The following is a 20,065-nucleotide window of genomic DNA, read 5'->3' on the forward strand; positions in this document are numbered from 1 at the left end:
TCCACAGAAGCAAAGGGGCCTGGCACTCACCTGTAGTGGAAGGAGAGTCTTCAACCAGACCCACCTTCACCACCTGGGAGGAAAGAAGAGAGAGAGAACATGTCTCATGAAAGTGGCACACGTTCTGATCCAACTGGAAGCAGGCGTTTGGGTACGACAGCCATCGCTACATGTTATTTGATCATCGGCTTTAAAAATCTTTGCGAATCCAGAGTAGCCCGGATCTTTAAGAGAATATACTCAGTTCCACACAATGAGGTAGGGACACAGACCTCATGGCTCTTCTCCAGGGACAGGGGCAAGGGCACCTGACCTTCTGTCTCAGATCACATATGCAGGAGGCCTTGTTCTCACATCAGAGAGGGACGTGAAGCGCCGTCCTCAGAAAGCCAAGGGAGACGGGAGCGAGGCAGGGAGGACCGCTCCGCATGCCTCCCTGTGGCACCAAGCCAAGGCGCAGCCCTGCTGCTTCCTGCTCCCTCTTTTCCAGACTCCCTGGAATCTGGAGGAATGCCAGTGAGGAGGGGCCCCAGCTTCACCCCCTCTAAGGCAGTGGGGTTCATTCCAGCTTCCCAATAATTTTAGGTGTCCATAGTAAATTCTGGGAAGGATAGAGGGCGCCCTCCAGTGGCCAGATGGCACAGCTGAGGACAGACTAACTGCCAGAGCAGTGATGTCAACGGACCGAAGCCCTGTGAACTGGCAGGCGGGAGCTCTGGCACCTGGCAGGGGCTCAGCAGAGCTGGGATGCCACAGAAGGTGGACCCTGGGGGCTGGCGTGAAGTGAAGCTCATGTGCAGATGGTCCCCTTGAGGCTCCCTGCTCAGAACACAATGCTGCCATTCACTGACATTTGTCCCAAATTCCCTATGCATCCTTAGATCCCAGGCAGTAACATACTGACACTGAGCTTCCTGGATACGACTCCTCTTGCCCCACTGGCATTGAAGGAGGCTGCCACCTCCTTTGTCTGTTTGAATTTCACGTCTTTTATACCTCTCCCCTGGCTGTGAGGCCAGCGTGGGTAGCGACCCACAGCTCCGTGAGGATGTGAGCTGGGTGCCACCCAGGCTACAGGCCCGGCCCAGGGCCCCCAACACAGCTATGGGAGCAGCCCCGGTGGCTGCCAGGGACTTACTGGACCAGCCAGAAGGGAGGCTTTGTAAGGCATGAGAAGGGGCAAGTACATGTCCCCAGGCTCAGGCATCTCCCAGGATGGCTCAAGACATCCAGCATCTGAGATGAGCAGAGAACAGGGACAGGGGCAGCTGGGCCCTCATCTGCCCCTTTGCCCCAGAGGCTGGGAGACCAGCTTTGCCTCGAGGAGACCACACAGAGAGTACAAGCTGACTGGAAGGGAAGTTCGATCATCTCGTACTTGGAAATCCGAGTCTCAGTCGTGTTTCTATGGTTAGTTTGGCCCTGGCAGGAGGTCAGCTGTCCCCTCGGGGCTCCCTCTCTTGGCAGGTCGGCCTCATGGCCCAGTGACCGCCAAAAGGAGCGAAGATTGGCACTACCTGACACCGATGCGATCCATGAGGCATTCCCTTTAGTTTCAAAATCCACTAGTAGATCCTCCCTTGACTCAATAGGGAAAAAAGATCCTTATTCTCAGTGGTCTTTCTGACCCTAAAGATGGAAACAACCTATTTCTTGGACTTCTCTTCAGGGCATCATGTACCATTCTTCCTGTGGCAGCTTTCTTCTCCCTGGGCCTGCAGAAGCTATGTGCTGGGCGTCACTCCCTAGGCCAAGGCACCAGGTTCCGGGCCTGGTGTACTAAACAGGAGACACCAGCGATGACCTGGGGGCGGTCCATGATTCCGGGAAGGAGATGCTGAAGGGAGCAGCCAGCACCTGTGCTGGCCTGGCGTTTCTCCGCCTCCGCACCACTGACACGTGAGGCCAGACCATTCCCCACGGCAGGGCCGTTCTGTGCACGCAGGGCATTTAGCAGCATCCTGGACTCTCCCCACAAGATCCCAGGAGCACCCCCACTTCCAGCTGTGACAACCCAAAATGTTTCCAGACATCGCCAGATGTCCCAGGAAAGAATCGCCTCCAGGTGAGACCCACTGTCTAGATGAGTCTTTCATGTGCATGTTGCGGGGGCGGGCAGGAAGGCTGGGAAAGGCGGGGCACAGAGGAGAGGGGAGTTAGTACTCACACCAATGAAGGGGATAAACTTCTGATATGAGTCTTCATCAGGGCTGCCGGGAGAGACAGGAGAGCGTCACGGTTAGTGGGTGAGCCCGTGTGGAAGGCTTCTCATACTCTATTGTGCTTTAAGGGAGTCCAGGCACCACAGGGCACCTTCCCACCAGGTTTCAGGATGGCATGAGGAGCCACAAAATGGAGGCAAAAGACCCCCTGCTCCCAGTCCTGAGCTACTGTCCCAAGGCTGGGCCTCTCTGAACTCAGGGCACCCAGACGGGCACGGAGGCCCAGGGCAAGGGCCGGCGGGCCAGGGGGGAGGCAGTAAAGACACTGTCTCTCTTTGTCTCTTACATTTTCCTAGGTTCCTACACAGGGAAGCAGGGTAGGAAGGAAAACGTGATAAAGCAAAGACTTGAGATTGCTCTACCCCGCCCCGCCTATAAGTAATATCCTGAAGTGAAACTTACAACTTATGCCTGCAGGTCAGCATGGCTTCAGCCACAGGAAGCTGGTGCGTCACGCCCGCCCCGTTGACGTACTGCATCACCCGCCCCACCACGTCCAGTTGCTCTGCAGAAAGGCCAGGAGATAGCTCCGACTGACTTCAGCAGGCAAACCCGGTGCCCCACTTAAAGAGCCCCTTCTGGAGACCCGTGAGTGGAATCAGAGGCTCTACAGATCTGATGGTTCTGACTTGAAGACACCAGGGGCCAAAGCGCTGTCCTCGCCCTCCTGGCCCGACCCCTGCCTGCCGGGGCCCCGCTCTCTCCCAGGCTGACCGTGCTTTGCTCCCAGGCCTCCGTCTGTGCTCATACCAACCTCGTGGCCCTGGGGGACCCCTCCACTCCACTCCACCCGTCGGTGCCCGTCACTTCCTCAGGGGCGGGGACGCATCCGTCTCCTCAGCCTCAGAGCCCCGGCTCGCTCCAGTCCCTGCCACTTCCCTCTGTCCTTCAGCACACGGTTGGTGTGGGGTTACTTGTTTATCAATAGGCTGCTTAGGAGCTATTCTCTGCTCTCACCTGATCTGTACAACTAGGCACGTCCCCCCAAGCACTGCTCCAGGGTCCTCCTTATTTCTAGATGTGTAGGAGCAGAGCAAACAGCAGAGACTGAAAGCGTCCAGGGAGGGAGGATGGGCCTCCTCTTAATAAACCCGAGAAGACAAACATGCAAAGCGACTGGGGGAGCGCGAGCTGTGGAGGGGCGAGGTGTGCGTGTGGCCCCCTCCAGCCAAGGCAGCCTCTCCCTGAACCAGGCGCATCCTGTCTCGATCCCTGACAAGGGGACTTTACCTGACACTGGGGGCTCCGAGCGGCTGAACAGGTCTCTCCAGGCAGAATCAAGGAAGGTGCTGCTGTATCTACTGTCGACTGAGCCCAAGTATTTGGCCACAGGGTGAGAACCTGGCAGGTGGAGGCCAGAGAAGCTGAGCTGGTTGGGGTGGGGTGACGCCTGGCATGTGGGCCCGGACCGCTCCTTCCGCGGACCCAACCCAGCGTCCTGACGCCGGGGGCGGGGGTGGAGGTGGAGGGGCCTGGTGTCTTACCGAGGGGAATGATGAGAAAGCGCATGTAGCCAAGCCAGTCGGAGGTCTTGCTGGCCAGCGACTTGACGAAGAACCGGAGGATAGAGCTTAGGTACGTCTGGCCGCCCAGGGCTGCCACCTTCACTGGCCTCGGCATCGAGGAGTTGCAGTTGCAGCTGGGGAGCAAGGGGAAAGTCACGACTACCTCCCGGAGGCTCACCAGCAGCCTCCTCAGAGGAAGGCTCCAAGCTCAGACTTGACTTGATCGCAACAACCCATAGGGTGAAACACACCAACAAACAAAATAATACAAGAAAGGCAATAAGCTGGTGCTTTTGAAAATAGGGAGGCATCCAGGACCTGAGAGGACCAGTCACTGTCTAGAAGGCGGAGTTGGTTGAGGCTGACAGGGAGACAGGTCAGCGACGTCCCTGGGCTCAGGTGGGCATGAACCCAGGATGCCCAGCAGGGACTCTGGGTCCCACGGGAGGTCCTGGGAGGGAAACCCTGACTCTGGACTGCAAGCAGCACGGGACAGTTAGAGGGACGGAGTGAAGGGTCTTTGTAAACCCTGGGTTCTCTCTTCCTGGCCTTCTTCATCGTGGGTTTAAGAGGATGAGGCAGGTCAAGGTGTGGCAGGAGTCCAGGTGGGGAGGCAGGAAGGGCAGGTGAATGACATTTTCCACGCCCTGACCCTTGAGGGCCAGCAGGGACATCCGAGCACCATGACCTGCCACTGCCCCACCACGCACCGGTGTGGACTATTGGTTTGACGAGGCCAGGTCCTGTCACCGCCTGGAAGTCAGGGTGGGAGGGTGAGGTGAGAGGCGCCTCGAAGGGCAGGAGAGGAGTCGAGTACTTACTAGCGTTGGATACGGGTGAGCAGGGCGGACAGCACGGCCTGGACCTCCACGGTGGAACAGGTGCACACGACAGGCTTCCGCTGGTCCTGGAGCAGCTCTGCCACGTACTGGGGGCGGGGAGGAAAGGGGCAGGGACACCGGTAAGGCCAGGGGGCCAGGACGCGGCTCCCCCACAGGTGCCAAGAGGGCAGGCAGGGCCCAGACCAAGTTGTGGGGACCTGTCCTCTGCCCTTCAGACTGCTCGGAAGAGGGATTCGGCATCGGGATCTAACTAGGTGGACAGCGGTGGGGGTGCTGGTTGCTCTGCCCCTTCTGAGCCACCTTCACAGAAACTACGGGCAGCTGCTGGGCGTTAGAGCGCCTGGCACCTCTCAGGGGCCTTGCTCCTGGGATGCTCTCTGACACCCACAGCCACACTGGAGGAAGGCAGAGCAGGTGACACTGTTGTTTTCTTCACAGGTGAGAAAACTGATGTACCGAAAGTTAGTGACGTAAGGTCCCAAAGGCTGGAAAATGACAGAAATGTGACTAGAGTCCAGAGCTGTGGGCTTAGTTCAGGGGGGGAGGAGGCTGAGATACGGGGATCCTGTTCTCATTCCTCAGCGCCCCGCCTCTCTCATCACGCCCCTGGTGTCGCGCGCTCTCCAGAACCTTTCCGCCCGGGCCCTGCGGTCCAGCGCTTTACCTGGCCCTGCCAGTCTGTGGTGTTCACGAGGATGACATTTTCTGGGAGGGCAGCATCTGACACCAGGATCTGATTCAGTTGGTCATACACCACCTTTCTTGGAATCTGCAGGGACAAAAGTGTCTGTGAGGCAGTCCCCAGGGAGCTTGAGGGCGGTACTGGGTGGAGAATTCCTGGAACAGGGGTTCGGAGACCAGGAATCTGTGGGGGAGACCCAGGGCCCCACTGGTCAGACCACACTGGAAAGGAGACGGACAAAGACCAGGTAGAGGGAGTCCTCAGGGAACACTCGTGTCCGCGGGAGCAAAGCCACGCAGCCCTCCTAACAGGACGGGCAGACAAAGCTGGAGGCGCAGGAGGCATCCCACGAGGGGGACAAACAGGCCGGCAGACGGGACAGGTGGCGTGGAAGGACCAGGAGAGGAGGAGGGGGAGGGCGCTGAGCAGGTGCACACGGGGGCAGAAATAAGGGCACTGGGGAGAGAACTAATGAGAGTGGCAACGCATGCTGCGCCGGAGCCTCGCTGCCACAGGACCAACAGGCATTCCAGGACCGAAGATGAACCAGAAGGACAACACATCGCCCCAGGCCCTGGGCTACTCTAGTCTCGGCTTCATTTTCAGCTGGGAAACTCAGGAGGCGAAAATGATTGAACTTTCCCTCAATGGCATTTTTCAGGTAAACGGACAGGCTTGCCGTTAACTGCATAAGAACCGGAGCTGTGTGAGGTGTCAGCTCAGATAAAGTCCCTCCCCAACCCCTGGTGCCACTGGCCTTCAAAAGGAAAGCACAGTCCCCGGGCCCAGCTTCTTCTGTGCTTCTGTTCCAGCCCATTCTCTAAGGTCTTTCAATCAAATGCTTTGCTCTTGATTTGCCAGCCTGAAATCAGAAGGATGGGCCCACAACAGCACTAAAGGAATCAGAGTTCAGGCTGCGGGCATCCAACGAGACCCTGACGGCTGCCACCTTCCAGAACCCGGGTCAATGCGCACCCTCTACTCCCATGTCTCATGGAGGCAGACCCAACCAGAAGGCATGGAACTGCCATGTGGGGCCGATGATAGGCTGGGACAATACTAGCATTTCTTCCCCCAAGCCCTGGTTCCCTGCAAACAGCCCTGAAGCCAATTCCAGATGAGTAATAAATAACAAGTAGGCTAGACTTCTCTACGTAGGTCTGCTTTTAGGGCTTTTATTTAGAGCATTTCAGGGTAGTCCTCCTTTCCTCTCACTTAACTGCCCAGGAAGACGACAAAACAGGAACCGAGGCCCAGGGATGCTCAGAGGGTACCTGTGTGCTGTGGCCGAGGTCTGGGGACCGCTCGCTGTCGGAGCTGTTGGTCCTCTCACTCAAGGGCTTGGAGAGCTGCCGCTCCTTCAGGGGCGTGCTCCTCTTCTGCCGGGGGGTGTGTCCCCCTTCCACTTTGCTGCCAGACATGTGCAAAAGTGGGGGTTGAAACACCCCCTTGACCCCAAGCCACCACCAGCCCACTCTGCCCCAGGCCACAAGCTCTGCCAAGTGCAGCTGCAGCCCCCGCCTTCGGCTTGGTTTCCTTCATTTGACCCCCACCCCCTCCAGAGTTCCTCCCTGTCATGAGTACCTGGGCGAGGCAGAGCCTTGGAGATCTGTTCTGCTGGACTTCATGGGTGTCCTGACTTTCTCTGGCACAACCAGACTGGTGCTCCCGTCTCCAAACACGTCCTGGTCAGTGATCTCCTGCCGAGGAGGAAAGGGAGCAGCGAAGGTTCCTGTTCACCTAGCGCCACCAGGAGCCCCGCAGGGTCTGCCAGGGCCATCGCCACCATGAGGAGAGCGCCCCCGGCTTTTCTAAAGCTCCTCCTCCACCCGGTGAGAGCTCTCTTCCTGGGTAAAGAGTGCACCCACCCACCCACCCACCGTGCTGGGCGCTGTCTTAGCATTCAGTCTGTCCCCCACATTTACAAACTATTTGTCAACACACAACCCTGAACTGAGGATCTAGCTTCTCTAGGCAGGAAGGAGCGTTTTAATCAGGAAGCAATAGGATTGAACTCCGGTTTTAAATGACCACCGTGCAGTACAGACCAGAGTGGGCAAGGACGAAAGCTGGTTACTCAGGTTACTGGTGAATTGCAAAGAGTGGGCTGTAAATTTTAAATTAATCTTGAATCAAGCCTGATGTTTTGTCATACACCGGATCTTTAGTGCAGCATTATTTATTACAAGAAACAAAAGCCTAAAATAATTTTTTCTGGGACTCCACTGAACTTCCAGCTCCCACCGTGAGGCTGCTGCACAGCACACCCCCAGATGGTAATCGGTCACCTTCTCGGCTCCCTCCCGCCCAGTCCAGACCCTGGTCCCGCTGGGTGAACTGCAGCTACGCTGCAAGGCCCAGCTCCGACGTCCTCCCCCGCTGAAACCCCACTGCCGCTGCTGTGCACAGGCTGGCTTTCCCACTGCCAGGTCACACCTCGGAGGTGGCGGAGGCGTGCTCTCACGTTTGCCTCTTCAGCGCTCAGCACATCCAGCTGCCCCATGCATGTGCGGTGGGTTCAACATGTAACGAAGTTGTGCACCCCGGCCAGCCCATCCCGTCACTAGGGCCTGGGCTGCTCCCCTGGGCAGCTCTAGCACCTCTTGGGGCAAGGAGCTGACCCGTGAGTCCTTGGCGATTTAACGATGTGGCTGCCTGGCCACAGTAAGAGCAGCATGGGAGGAAGGGATGGTTTTTCAGGGGAAGACAAGGGTCATCACCTCTCTCAGAAGTCAATGAGGGTGATAGTGAAAAATTATTCAAATTGGCATTTGATCAGATGAAAGGACAGAATGGGGACATTTCTGGTTCACTAATTTGGGGACTAGCACAGTCCCCAGAGCAGGTTATGTTCCATGGGCAAGGCTTTCAAGAGAAAGAGAACACAGGACATTCACAAGTCTACAAATTTAGGCAAAATTTCCCTGGTGGTCCTGAGGGTCTTTTTGCCTTTATTTCTAAACATACAGAAACTATTTTAAACAGCTGAAATAGGAGACTGAACCGTGCATACCAGAGTTTCTGTTTCAGTCAAGCTGTCATCTTGATTTTTAATCCACGCAGATTTGACTTTTTCTAGAGCAGCCAATTCCATCTGTAAAAATTATAATAATTAGTCATCACCAATCCAAATAATTACCACTAATTTGTTTTCTAGGTACCTAAGTAACTTGGAATACTTTCACTTATCTAAAGTATCTTATTTAAATACTTATCTAAAGACCTAATACAATCTTTGGAATTTTCATCTTATAAGGAAGTTATTTCAGTGAAGACTAAGCCTCAGGAGGGTCAGTTATTTTTACAATCATTAAATCAGTAACAATGAGATGCGGAGCCCGGAGCCCGGAGGTTGTAACTCTCCCAAGACGTCACTGGGGAGAGCAGCTCAGAGTGTAGAGGCCTTTGCTCTGGGATCCATAACGCCCTGCCCTGGACCCAGTAAACCCCCTGCCCAGGAGGAACATATGGGGCCCCTCCCACTTGCCAGAAACTGCTGAGAATAGTGGAGAATCTTACTGTTTAGGTCTTTGATTTTGAGACTAAAGACATCCATGGTAGCCAAATGCTTTTTGCTTCATACAAACACCTAGAAAACCCTCAAATGGAATACACCAAGCAAAAAACACCCAGTCTTAAGCCATTTGGGTGAACAAAGGGTGAATTAATTCTCCCTTTGTATCTGACACTTATCAACATTTCTCATAGTTATTAAAAATTTATTTGTCAAGTATAGATACATAGCCAGATTTTCATATTTGCTAATAGTCCTCTGGCTGTGCATATACTATCAGTCACAATCAGTTGAGGGTCATGGTACTTAGAGAAAAGATATACTTTTAAAATTGTTCAAGAGTTTGTTTGAACCTATTGACAACAATGCCACAGAGCAAGATCTCAAATGCTCTGGAGAAAAAAATATCGGAGTCAGTGAATCTCTGGCTCTTGTGGGGAATCAGGAAGACAGAAAAGATCAAAGCTATCCCACTTCTTCCTATTTACTCAAAGTCCTTCCTCTAAGCATCAGTAAATGACAGAGCGCTGAGAAGCGCCAGGCTAGCAGGCCAAGGGAGTCACCTGGCGAAGCACCGAACAAGGGTCACGGAGGAAGGCCTCTGTGTCGTTCTCTGAACCGGGGCTTCTCTGTCTTGGCGCTATTGACACCTTGGGCCAGATCCTCCCTGTGCTGGGGCTGTCCTGTGTGCTGCAGGCTGTGCAGCAGCATCCCTAGCCTCTACCCACTGGATCCCAGTAGCAGCCCCTTATCCCCACCCTGCCTCCTGCTGTGACAACCAAAGAAGTGTGCAGTTGCTGCCAAATGCTACTTGGGAGGTAAGAATCATCCCTGGTTGAGAAGCCACCTGCAAGACTGACCCAACACACTTTAACCAAACGCCATGACCCCAGATCTTGAGGTGGTTTGACTCAGAGCCACACACAACAGGCAGCCTCTAGACTGCACAGCCAGGTCATTTACACATTATGTGTAACAGTAACCAGTGTTAACAGCAGAAGCACATTGAAGTCCCGTTCAGACTTAGGTCTGAAGAGGATTTCACTCAGTTTTGGACCTCTGGAGGACACCATTCTGCTGGAAGGTTTTAAGGCAGCGTGCCTTCCAGTTAAGCCCTCAGACTGCTACGGTGCACTTCCACGGCCAAGCCGCCACCCCTACAGGCCTTTAACTTGGCCCGGGGTTGGCAGCAGGGGTTGTGGGGGGGCACTGCCAGTTACTGACTGACTCTTCTAGGTGCTCCCAACCACCCGCGAGGAGCAAACTCTGACCCTCTGTGTTTCTATTCCTGAGCCGATAAACACGAGGGCTTTCCTCACCGCAGGACGCTGGGATGCTGGCAGCCTGGCAGCGCAGGAGCCCTGTCTGCCTAATTGCGTGGCACTGGAGGCAGAGGCCAGTAGCCCGAAGCACGGTGCCTGGGGCAACGCTGGATGCTGCAGAGGATGCGCAGGCTCCTGCATGTGTGTGGAGAGACTATTTTTGGCTACCACTTTTATGAAGTATTAGCCAGGCTCTAACACCGTTATTTCCAGTGCTATGGAAATAGCAGTTTTCAGCAGCAGGCAGCCTTGGCTGAAAGTCTGCCTCTCTGGACTGCCAGGGCCTGTGGTTATCAGCTTAGAGGGCCAAATGATGCTGCTTCTGTGTGCTGAACTCTTGGGAGAACTCAACAGCTGTAATAAATTCTATGAGCAGAAATCCCATCTGGTTTTAGTGATAAACTAAATATTCTAAAAATTAGGGAACAAAAGGAAAAATTAATAACAATGCTAGGAAATCAGGGAGAAAGGATGAACATGTGTAGGCCTGCCTACGTAGGCACAATCTCAGTCTTTTTTCCCCTAATACATTCAGAAGTTCTTCGCGTAAGAGCACAGCCTCATTCTGTAGTCCCTTCTCAAAGTATCTTTCACACGAAAGAATTCCAAAGTTGCACACCCACATCAAGACATATGGGATTCTTCAAAATAGAAATGTCATGGAGAATCAGCAAAGCGAGTATGAAATCTGGCCAAGGAAACCAGAATTTGGAAGATTCACTGAAAAGACACCTAAGTTCTGTCAGTTGCCGTAAATCATTCCATCCGTCGACTAAACACCGTGCTCGAGGTTCCATCTGCACCGTCCCACTGTACCTTCACGCTACCTTGTAGGGAGCGCGCTTTAAACAGCTGCACGGATGAGGGAGCGAAGGTGTGGCAACTGCTCCAAGCACACAGCCAGCGGACCAGTGAGGTCAAGATCCAAACTCAGAAGTCTGCCTCTAGAACACAGGCTCTCAACCCAGCCCTCCCTTTCTCCAAATAAATGTTTTGCCTAAACAGGGGCTCTCATGCCATTCTATTGTGAAGACTGATTTCTCTTACTGATTTAATACCAACAGCCCCTAGCATTTCCTGAGCGTTCACCCACGCCAGTGCCATGCTTGGGCTCTGGGGCCATTACCTCAGTCAACCATTTAACTGCACTGTGTTACAGTACAGCCCTGTTCTGCATTCCGAGGACACTGAAATGGTCCTCCTTTGGCCAAGTCCTCATCACTTACATTTATATTTAGGATGGATTTGTCCCTAGTGGTCAAGGATCTGTCCACATGCACAGTGACAATTCAGCAGGGGCATCCAGCCGCCCCGGGAGAAAGAGCAACCACATTCTAAACATAAATAGCCTAGCGAGGCGCCCTCAGCTCCAGATCACAGGAGCCTGGGTGGGAGAGTTGCTGAAACGTGCAGGGTCTGCACGCCCAGGCCTGAGGTTTCTCTGTTGCGGGATTCTCGGTGCTGCGTCCTCACTAGCGCCACCTGGTGCCGCTGTTCCAGGGTCAGACTGTGCCTGCTGCGCCTTCACCAGGAAGTGGAATTAGGTGGACAACAGCCCCACCTGGTGGCAGCAGGCAGTACGCCGGCGCGGCGGCTCCTGATGGTTTGCAGACACTTGGGACAGGAGGTAAGCCCTTCCATAGACACAAGTGCTTTTCAGGGAATGAGGCACCTCACACACTTCATGTTATTTCCCCACTATTGATACGTATTTGCAGGGTGAGTTTTGTATTCCCTCTCTTAAACTGGCAAGAATAGGAGGACTTAAAGGATTCCGTTTCTTTAAGGAAAAGACACTGGGGTTTCTAAAATCACGCATGACATCTTCTTGCCTTTAGTCTTCTTGTGTTTAGTCGTAAATGAGAGGAAGAGCCACCTCCCAGGGCCTGAGGTATTTACAGCATCAGCCCGGTTCCTGCCTCTGATCCGCCGCTGGAAGAACCTTCCCAAGCAGGGACAGGGCACGGTCCAGGATGACGCGGGGCCCTTGGGGTGCTACAGCAGTCAGCTCCTTTCTCTTCTTGCTCACCCAGCAAAATGGAAACCTGGCCGCTAAATTCTGAGTTGTCTGAGAGCACTGCTCCCTCTATAAATAAACCTGCATATGTTCAGCGTCTCCTGAACAGACAGACCTGTGCGCTTCTTGCCCGCCCACACCTGTTCTTCCTCAGCCTGGAGAGCTGAACGGTCCACCACTGGCTGGATGCTATGCTCCCAGCCACCATGTGATGGACGCTGAGGGAGAGGTTTTGGGGTGCTGTGCACTCTGGGAAGGAGGGCTCTAAGCCATGGTGGGATCAGACCAAAAACAACAGCCAGACGGCCACAGTGATGCCCTCAGAGTCTAAGCCCCCAGCCAGGACTGAGATGAGGACCCCCGAAGTTGAAGCAAGAGGAGGTCACCCTTCTAAGGTCACTAGGCGAGCCAAGGGCAGAGGGCCCGGGGTGTCAAAGGCCAGCACTTCCCAGGACCCGCTCCCCTACACCGTAGCCATTGGCCTTGCTCACAGGGCTGGTGGTGTCTTTGCCGAGGCTGCCCTTGCTGTTGAGGCTGCCGATCTCCGTCTGTGAGCTGGACTGCGACATCCCCTCAAAGAAGGGCCTGCGGTAAAGAAGCACAGCCAGAGTCAGTGGCCAGCAGGGCCCAGAACAGCTGCTTCTGGAGAGCTGGGTAGAGCTGGTGTGCAAGAAAGATCAACGACCTGGGCTTCAAGGACACCTGGTGAGGAAGGGCACAGCAGAGGCTGGACAAGTAGGGCCCTGGACGGAAGGACTTCAGGGGAGTCCCTTCAGGACTTTTGCCAATGAGAGGCAAAAACCATGATCTCTGTCCAGAGAGCTGGATGTTCGACAAGAATGAAGAACCAAGACTCCCTGTTAATAGGCGGGGTGAGGGGTGGGGGAAGGGGAAGCACGGGAACGAGGTCTGGGAAGGAAAGCTGAGAGGAGACAATTTGCTAGGGGAAGCCGGGCCTCACTTGAGCTTGGGCTTTGGAGTGCTAAGGATGCTCTCCGTCTCCTCCATTTCAGGGCCACTGTCACTGGGGTTGTACATCTCCAGACTGTCATACAGTTCATCCAAGTCCTCTTCCACCTCGCGGATCTGCTCCCGGGACACGTGTTCCAGCCCAAAGCCCACCTGCAGGGGGAAATGCCTTTGAGTTGGGGGTAACCCCTATTAACTGATGGTGGATGTACAACTCCTCCCTCGTGGACAGGCACCATTGGCCTCCCTCACTAGTGCCCGCTAAGGGACATGCCATGACTTCACACTCATGGGTAGTCTTGATGCGACCCAACCCCGAGGGCAGGGGTGTGGGGAGGCCACCCTCCCGCTGCAGCGCCTCTAATACCCCACACTATGGACCAGGTATCAGGAAGAAAAGTGGCAGTGCTGACACACCTCTCCTGAAGAATGGGCGCAAGAAACCCAGAAGCCCACGACCCCAAGTGGGCTGCCTCTGCCTTCCTACAGCCCACGTGACAAGGACATCTCTCAACAATTTTGTCTTCATCCATTTTTTAGTCCACTGAGAAGTCTGTGAAAACCGGCACCGGGCCAGCCAGAGCCCAGGCTGCTTCTCCATTAATGGCCAATTCTTGGTCACTCAAGGTTTGACCACCAAGGCCACTCCCACCCTATGACATCTTCCTTGGGACAACGACAACTGGATTTGTTACTGATTCCCAAACTAGAGTCTTGGTATTAAGCAATGGCTAGGTGTAATCCTGCCACCCCATCTCCAAACACTGAGAAGCATGGGTACTACACGTGAAGCCTTTCTCTTTTCAAGGAGCTTAAAGCCCTTCTTCAGCTACCCTCTCACTTGGGGGTCCTGCAATCTTGACTCCCAGTGGCAATGAAGAGTGCGCCCCAGGAATGAGGGTGCAACTCAGGGGAATCTACTCACCGTCAACCTCGGGAGTAAGGGGTCATACCTCATCTGAAACTTTAAACCGCTTCAGGAGGGCCACAAACTTCTGTTTGATGTTAGGTTGCTGTAGGGACAAATTGCACAATAGTTCTCAAACAAGACCCACTTGCGGACGGTGAGCCAGTCAAGAGAGAGAGACTGATAGCCCACGTGTGTGAGGAGCGGTGGGAGGACACGAAGGTGGGCAGAGCCAGTTTCTACCCTCTGGCACTTGACACCTGTGAGGGAAGGCAGGCATGCGCGCGGCTAATTCCAGTGCGCGGGGCAAGGAGGCGGTCTCGTGGGTGCCCAGGGCCCTGCACCACACTCGCTCTGCTATCATCCACACGGGCACCTACAGTTCAACACTTTTCTCTCGTTCTTCAGATCCACGGTGCCAACCAGCAACTTCTACCTCCGTATCATACAGGGACCTCAAACGCAGCATTTCCCAGATGGAACTCATTGTCATCCCCCGTGTTCCCTCCCCGGTTACTATGTCACCATCCACCCAGTCCCTCAAGCCTAAACCTGGAGTCTTTCCTCTCCCCTTCCCGCCCACAGCCCCGTGTTCGCTGACTCCTGCCCTCGCTCTGGCTGCACACTACTGCTTCCGTCTGGGCCTTTCTCCTCTTGCTCCCTGGAGTCAACTGCAGCAGCCTTCGGGTGGCGCCCCTACCCGCCCTACCAGCCCGTTTCCAGTCTGTTACCTCTAAAATCTAGAGCCACCGTTCCAAATGCAGATCTCATCATGTCACTCCCCAGCCTAGAGGCCTCCAGGGGCCCAAGCACACATCTGCCCGAGGGCTGGTTCTGCCTGCTTCTAGCTTCATCTTAACGTTTGACCCTCAACCTCATGTTCAAGTGGAAACTAACTGCTCACAGTCCTGTGAAGAGCCGCCTGCTGTTGTGCGCCTCAGCGCCCCTCTACTGCTATCTTATGCCGTGATTAACCATTCTCCCCAAGTCCAGCTGGTGAAGTTCTAGTTGTCGTGAGAAATCCAGGTCTCGACATCTCGTCACTGAAGCTCTGAGGCCCTTCTGGTGCTCCTGCTGAGAGCTGGCCATGGGTCCTTAGGCCAGCTCTGCCCCTTACACGGAGCTCTAGCTCCTAGCACCTGCCCCACTGGGTTGTTTAGATGCGTCAGTGTCACTAAACACTGGGAGCTCCTTGGTGGCATGGACTGGGCCTTTCTGATCTCTGTCTCCAATTTGGCACAATGGCCATAAGTACTTCCTGCCTGAAAAACAGACTCACTATTTGAGGAACAGAAAAGACCAACTTGCAAGTAAGACTAAGCCATACCTTCAAGAAAGGGCAGAGCTTCCACAAGTGCAAAGGTCATTCACAGTAGTGAACATAATATGAGTTCACAGCGACAGAAGCATAAGACATGTTCAGAGAACAGCAAGTCAATTAATGCATCTAGAACAAAATGTTCTTGGTAGAGAGAGAATAAAGCATGTGCACAAAAGGAGACAGAAACTAAAGAACAATTATTAAGTCTGGAAATTAGACTGGGAAGTACCTGCAGCTAGTAACAAAAACCTTTGCGGGAGTGGGTACTGTGAACAGGAGAACTGAGCTCTGGTCATATAGCGGGGGGCGGGGCTATGGCGACCACAGAAGGGGTGGTTCTAAAGTTCCAGAGGGCGCCCCGTGGGAAGAAAATAGGGCCTCTTTGTGGTTACAGAACAGGAAAAAGAAAAACCTAGAAGAAGGAACTACAACAGAGGGCGATGCTCTAGCCTCTCCCCATTCTCAGAGGACAATGGCCCTGGTGACGTGCCCAGATTACTTTGCAGAGCCAATCAAAGATGAAACACCAGAGGTCAACGACACAGTTCTCACACTCTCTCATCACTGCGCAAGGGGGAAATCAAGGCTATGGTCTTGAGGATTCATATCTGAGCCCAGTGGCACCTTGGGAGGATGGAGGGACGACGGGGTCGTCCCATGGCGGCAAGCCAGGCTCAGACACAACCACACACCTAGAAGGTCTGGCCCGCATTTCCCCCTCGGAGGTGGTGAGGATCTCTGCTCCTGGCGCCCCCTGGCTAGCTCTGCACTGGAGAGGCCCAGGGAGACTTGGGGGAAAAAAACCTGAATTTCTCTTCTAAAAACTTCGAACACTTTTTTGCCTCTCCCACACTTTCTCACAGGAACTACAGAATCATCCAGGTATTAAGTGTCTCAGAACTCTGATTTCTCCAAAAACAGTGACCCCTAAGGAAATCTTGTGCAGGAGACCTATAACCCAAAGGCATTTGTCTCTGGGGTTATGCATCTATTTAGGCAGGAACTATACCTAATGTAATTAAACTTTATCAAACCCACAGTTCCGAGCACTAGGCTATTGCTTCTGGGTAAATTCAACAAATGAGCTAAAATGGAGACCCCCTAGGGGAGACCAGCATTCTGCATGGTGGACAGGACGTGATTTGAAGTGACTGCCTGGGGAGGGGGTGTAGGTGTTGGGGGTGCTCTGCTCCCTGAGGACCTGTTATCTATTCCAAAGTTTAAACAAAGGTTCTCAACTACTTTATTTTTTTTAATCCTAAAACAACTAGAATATAAATGCTCTGATCAGTAATGCTGGTTCTCTGCAAGCGTGATCCTTAATTAGGCGGTGGTGGAGGAGGGGTACACGGGGCGCATCGGAACGCTGGAGGGATGGGTCCTGTGCAGGTTTTACAAACCTTGAGCAGACCCCTGCCCCCACCCCCAGCCAAATGAAAAGCTCAGCTCAGACACTGCCCAGACTTTCTGAGGCTCACCCTTGTGATGGCGGAGGTTGAGGTGAGTTTCCTCCGGGTCTTCTTTACCTTCCGTAGGTCCTCATCTTCATAGAACAGGTCCTAGGTGGGTGGGCACAGATTAAGGTGGGGAACCCCAAGAGGGCCTGGAACCGCTTCCCAGACACTTCACACACCGGGCTGTGGGAGCTTACCTGCCCATGCAGTGGATCGTCACTGCCTTCCTGTTCTGACGAGAAACTCTCCTCCTCTTCCTCAGAATAATTGTCAATATCAGGAGAGCGATCTGGAAGTAGACACCACAGTAAGGTCACCTCACCATGTGAAGGCCTGGCCCACGAGACTGGCTGGTCGGCCATGGTCTCACAGGCGGAAGCACAGCAAGGGCAGAGGAGGGCCACGGCCACGGCCACGGGAGGCCACCTGACCGTTTCAGGGATCTCCGAACTTCCCCTTCCCAGGGACGCTGGGGTGCTATCTCACTCGCCTTCCCCAGATGGAGGTTAGGCGACAGGCTCCTCGCTCGGCCGGGCCTCAGACCTTGCAGACATCTTACCGGACAGCTTGGATTTGATTCCTTCGTGGTCAATGGGCTGGCTGGACAGGGAGTAGATCTTTATTTCTGCCACAGGCACAGAGACGTCCTTCACGTTGCTGTGCAGGCCCAGCACCAGCGCGCCTTCATTCGGGTGCTGCATCACCTAAGACCACAGAGCGGCAATGGAGATGCCACACTGCGGAGGGCACGGCGGGCCTGCCGGTGTCCATCAGTCAGATGGACAGGCAAGGCAACGGGCATGGATTCCGCTGAGGCATTTTCTTCCTCACTAACTTCCAAATCCATGGTGCTCTTCTATTGCTGCCAAGGCTTTACCTTAAAGCTGCCTCCAGAAGTGCCAACCTCTGGTCACGCCATGCGCTCACAGATCAAAAGCAAGGCCCAAGATCGAAAATGACCGCCAATCCTCAGGACAGTATTCTAGCTTAAGTCCTTCGCAGATACGCTAGTCCTCTGGGCTGGGGGCGCTGGCCTCTGGACAAGCCGCCTTCGCTCGCCTCGCAATGAGGAGGAGGGTCCGGGTGCGGGTGCGGAGCTGGGAAGGCGGGGCCTGCTTCCCCTCGCTCCCCCAGTCCCTTGGCCGGACACCCAGCGTGAAGAGGACACAAAGATGGGTGAGGGCTATCCCACACATTTTATTTACTATGGCCACAGTTTTTTCCTACTTAATGTACTGAGGTATGGAAATAAGTTTTAAAACTGATCTGTGGCCCCCTTCTGCTTCTTCCTTGTCTGGACTGAGAGGATCTGACTGGCATACGGGGAGCTCCACAAATGAGCAAACACACCAAGGACAATCTGAGCCTGGCTTCTTACCACTGGGGAAGGGAATCAGACATGTGGAAAGGCTAGAAGGAGCCCCCATGGTGTTTTATTGGAATTGACTGGAATGTGAGCTCATGATTAGATAGGTAGATAGAGATGTGGAAATAGATATGATATATATGAATACATATGTGCATATCTGTCTAGAAGTGGTGATAACCCAGTTGGGAAAATGAGCACTCTTAGTACTTAGATCTTGGTTTCTAAATACCATATTCCACTAAAGGGAACCAGGTATCTTCAGAGAATCAGCTCCTTCTAAGGCTGGATCAGGAAAAGTACACAATGAGCCTAGTAACTTATATCAGAAAATGAAGAATGATGGGGCACCTGAAAAAGGATATAGGAGCCAGCCCAAAAGAGCTCCCACTGGCCAAATCTGAGATAAATTGAGAGCATCAAAATAAATAAAGAGCCCTGGCTGGTGTGGCTCAGTAGACTGAGTGCTGGCCTGCGAACTGAAAGGTCACTGGTTCAATTCCCAGTCAGGGCACATGCCTGGGCTGCAGGCCAGATCCCCAGTTGGGGGTGTGCTAGAAGCAACCCATCGATGTTTCTCTCCCTTTCTTTCTCTCTCTAAAAATAAATAAATAAAATCTTTAAAAAATTCCCTATAAAATACTTTTTTCATTGGTAAATACAAAATATTTACTAGCATTATATTGAAAATCTTGGCAGACACCATCTTAATTAAATGATAAAAGTTAACCCCACTAGTAATGGGACAAATTAACAAGAAACACATAGCATTATTTCTGTGGTAATTCTGCCATAAATACATAAGCTGAACATAATCTTCAGAAAACATCAGACAAACCCAAATGAGGAACATTCCATAAAGTGACCAGCCTGTACTCTTAAAAAATGTCAGGGGCATAAAGAAAAGGAAAATCTGAGGGGCTGTTGCTGGTTGAACTTCAAGACTAAAGAGACATAGTTAAATGCGATACATAACCAATCCCAGGTCAAACCCTGGGCCTCGGGAGGATACTGCTGAAGCACGTGGCACCGTCTGAATCGGGACTGTGGGTCAGATGGTAATCATGTACAGATGTTAATGTCTGGATCTTTAGGAAGGCATGGTGTTTACATAACTTAGGAACTTAACCCAGCACAATTAATGTGATGAGGCATGATGTCTGCAACTTACTCTCAATGGTTCAGAAAAGGAAATAGGTATAAATGTATATATACATAGAGAAAAATAAGGAAAATGTGGTAACATGTTAATATTAAAGAATCTGGGTGAAGGGTATATGAGAATTCCTTATACTATTCTTACAACTTTTCTGTAAGTTTGAATTTTTTAAAAAAAAGTTAGAAAACTTGCCCTGACCAGTGTGGCTCAGTGGGTCGGGCGTCACCCCACAAAGTGAAAGGCAGCCAGTCTGACTCCCGGTCAGGGCACAGGCCTGGGTCTTGGGTTTGGTCCCTGGTCCGGGCACATACGAGAAAGCAGCTGATCAAGAAGCAACTTATTGATGTGTCTCACACCGATGTTTCTCTCTCCCTCCTTTCCCCTGTCTCTAAAATAGATAAATAAATAATAAAAATTTATAAAAAGTTAAAACTTGCTCTGGCCAGTGTGGCTTGATTGGTTAGTGTCATCCTGGAAACCAAAAGGTCAAGGGTTTGATTCCCAGTCAGAGCACACACCTAGGTTGCAGGTTTGGTCCCTGGTCGGGGCATGTATGGGAGGCAACCAATAGATGTTTTCCTCTTTGACGTTTCTCTTCCTCTCTCTCTACAATTAGTAAGCATGTCCTCAGGTGAGGAATAAAAATAACTAAATACATAAATAAAAATAAAATTTAAAAAAATATTTTGTGTGGGAGAGAGTACTGGAAAAACAAGGTATATCCTGACTTTCCAATGTAAGAATTAACTTTCAAAATAAAACCCCGAGAGCAGAGGCTGGGAAAA

The 20,065-nt window shown here is 52.9% G+C and overlaps 1 protein-coding gene across 3 annotated transcripts in view; it reads right to left on the reverse strand.

Moving 5' to 3' along the window:
* The window catches only part of PACS1 (phosphofurin acidic cluster sorting protein 1), a 111,266-nt gene that overhangs the window by 6,043 nt on the left and 85,158 nt on the right, over positions 1–20,065 (reverse strand). For all 3 annotated transcript variants that reach the window (XM_054570847.1, XM_054570849.1, XM_054570848.1), the window contains exons 5-20: positions 17,315–17,459; positions 16,953–17,044; positions 16,780–16,860; positions 14,027–14,086; positions 13,066–13,226; positions 12,596–12,689; positions 8,265–8,345; positions 6,836–6,951; positions 6,526–6,661; positions 5,234–5,338; positions 4,549–4,655; positions 3,707–3,861; positions 3,453–3,563; positions 2,625–2,727; positions 2,168–2,210; positions 31–73 (exon numbers count right to left, since the gene is read on the reverse strand). In XM_054570847.1, coding sequence (XP_054426822.1) covers positions 31–73; positions 2,168–2,210; positions 2,625–2,727; positions 3,453–3,563; positions 3,707–3,861; positions 4,549–4,655; positions 5,234–5,338; positions 6,526–6,661; positions 6,836–6,951; positions 8,265–8,345; positions 12,596–12,689; positions 13,066–13,226; positions 14,027–14,086; positions 16,780–16,860; positions 16,953–17,044; positions 17,315–17,459 — 1,633 coding nt within the window. The remainder of the gene's footprint in view (positions 1–30; positions 74–2,167; positions 2,211–2,624; positions 2,728–3,452; positions 3,564–3,706; positions 3,862–4,548; positions 4,656–5,233; positions 5,339–6,525; positions 6,662–6,835; positions 6,952–8,264; positions 8,346–12,595; positions 12,690–13,065; positions 13,227–14,026; positions 14,087–16,779; positions 16,861–16,952; positions 17,045–17,314; positions 17,460–20,065) is intronic.

Source organism: Pteronotus mesoamericanus, unplaced genomic scaffold (genome assembly GCF_021234165.1).
Source record: "Pteronotus mesoamericanus isolate MK-2021 breed Mesoamerican mustached bat unplaced genomic scaffold, CSHL_Meso_final contig_214, whole genome shotgun sequence".
Lineage (NCBI taxonomy): Eukaryota > Metazoa > Chordata > Mammalia > Chiroptera > Mormoopidae > Pteronotus > Pteronotus mesoamericanus.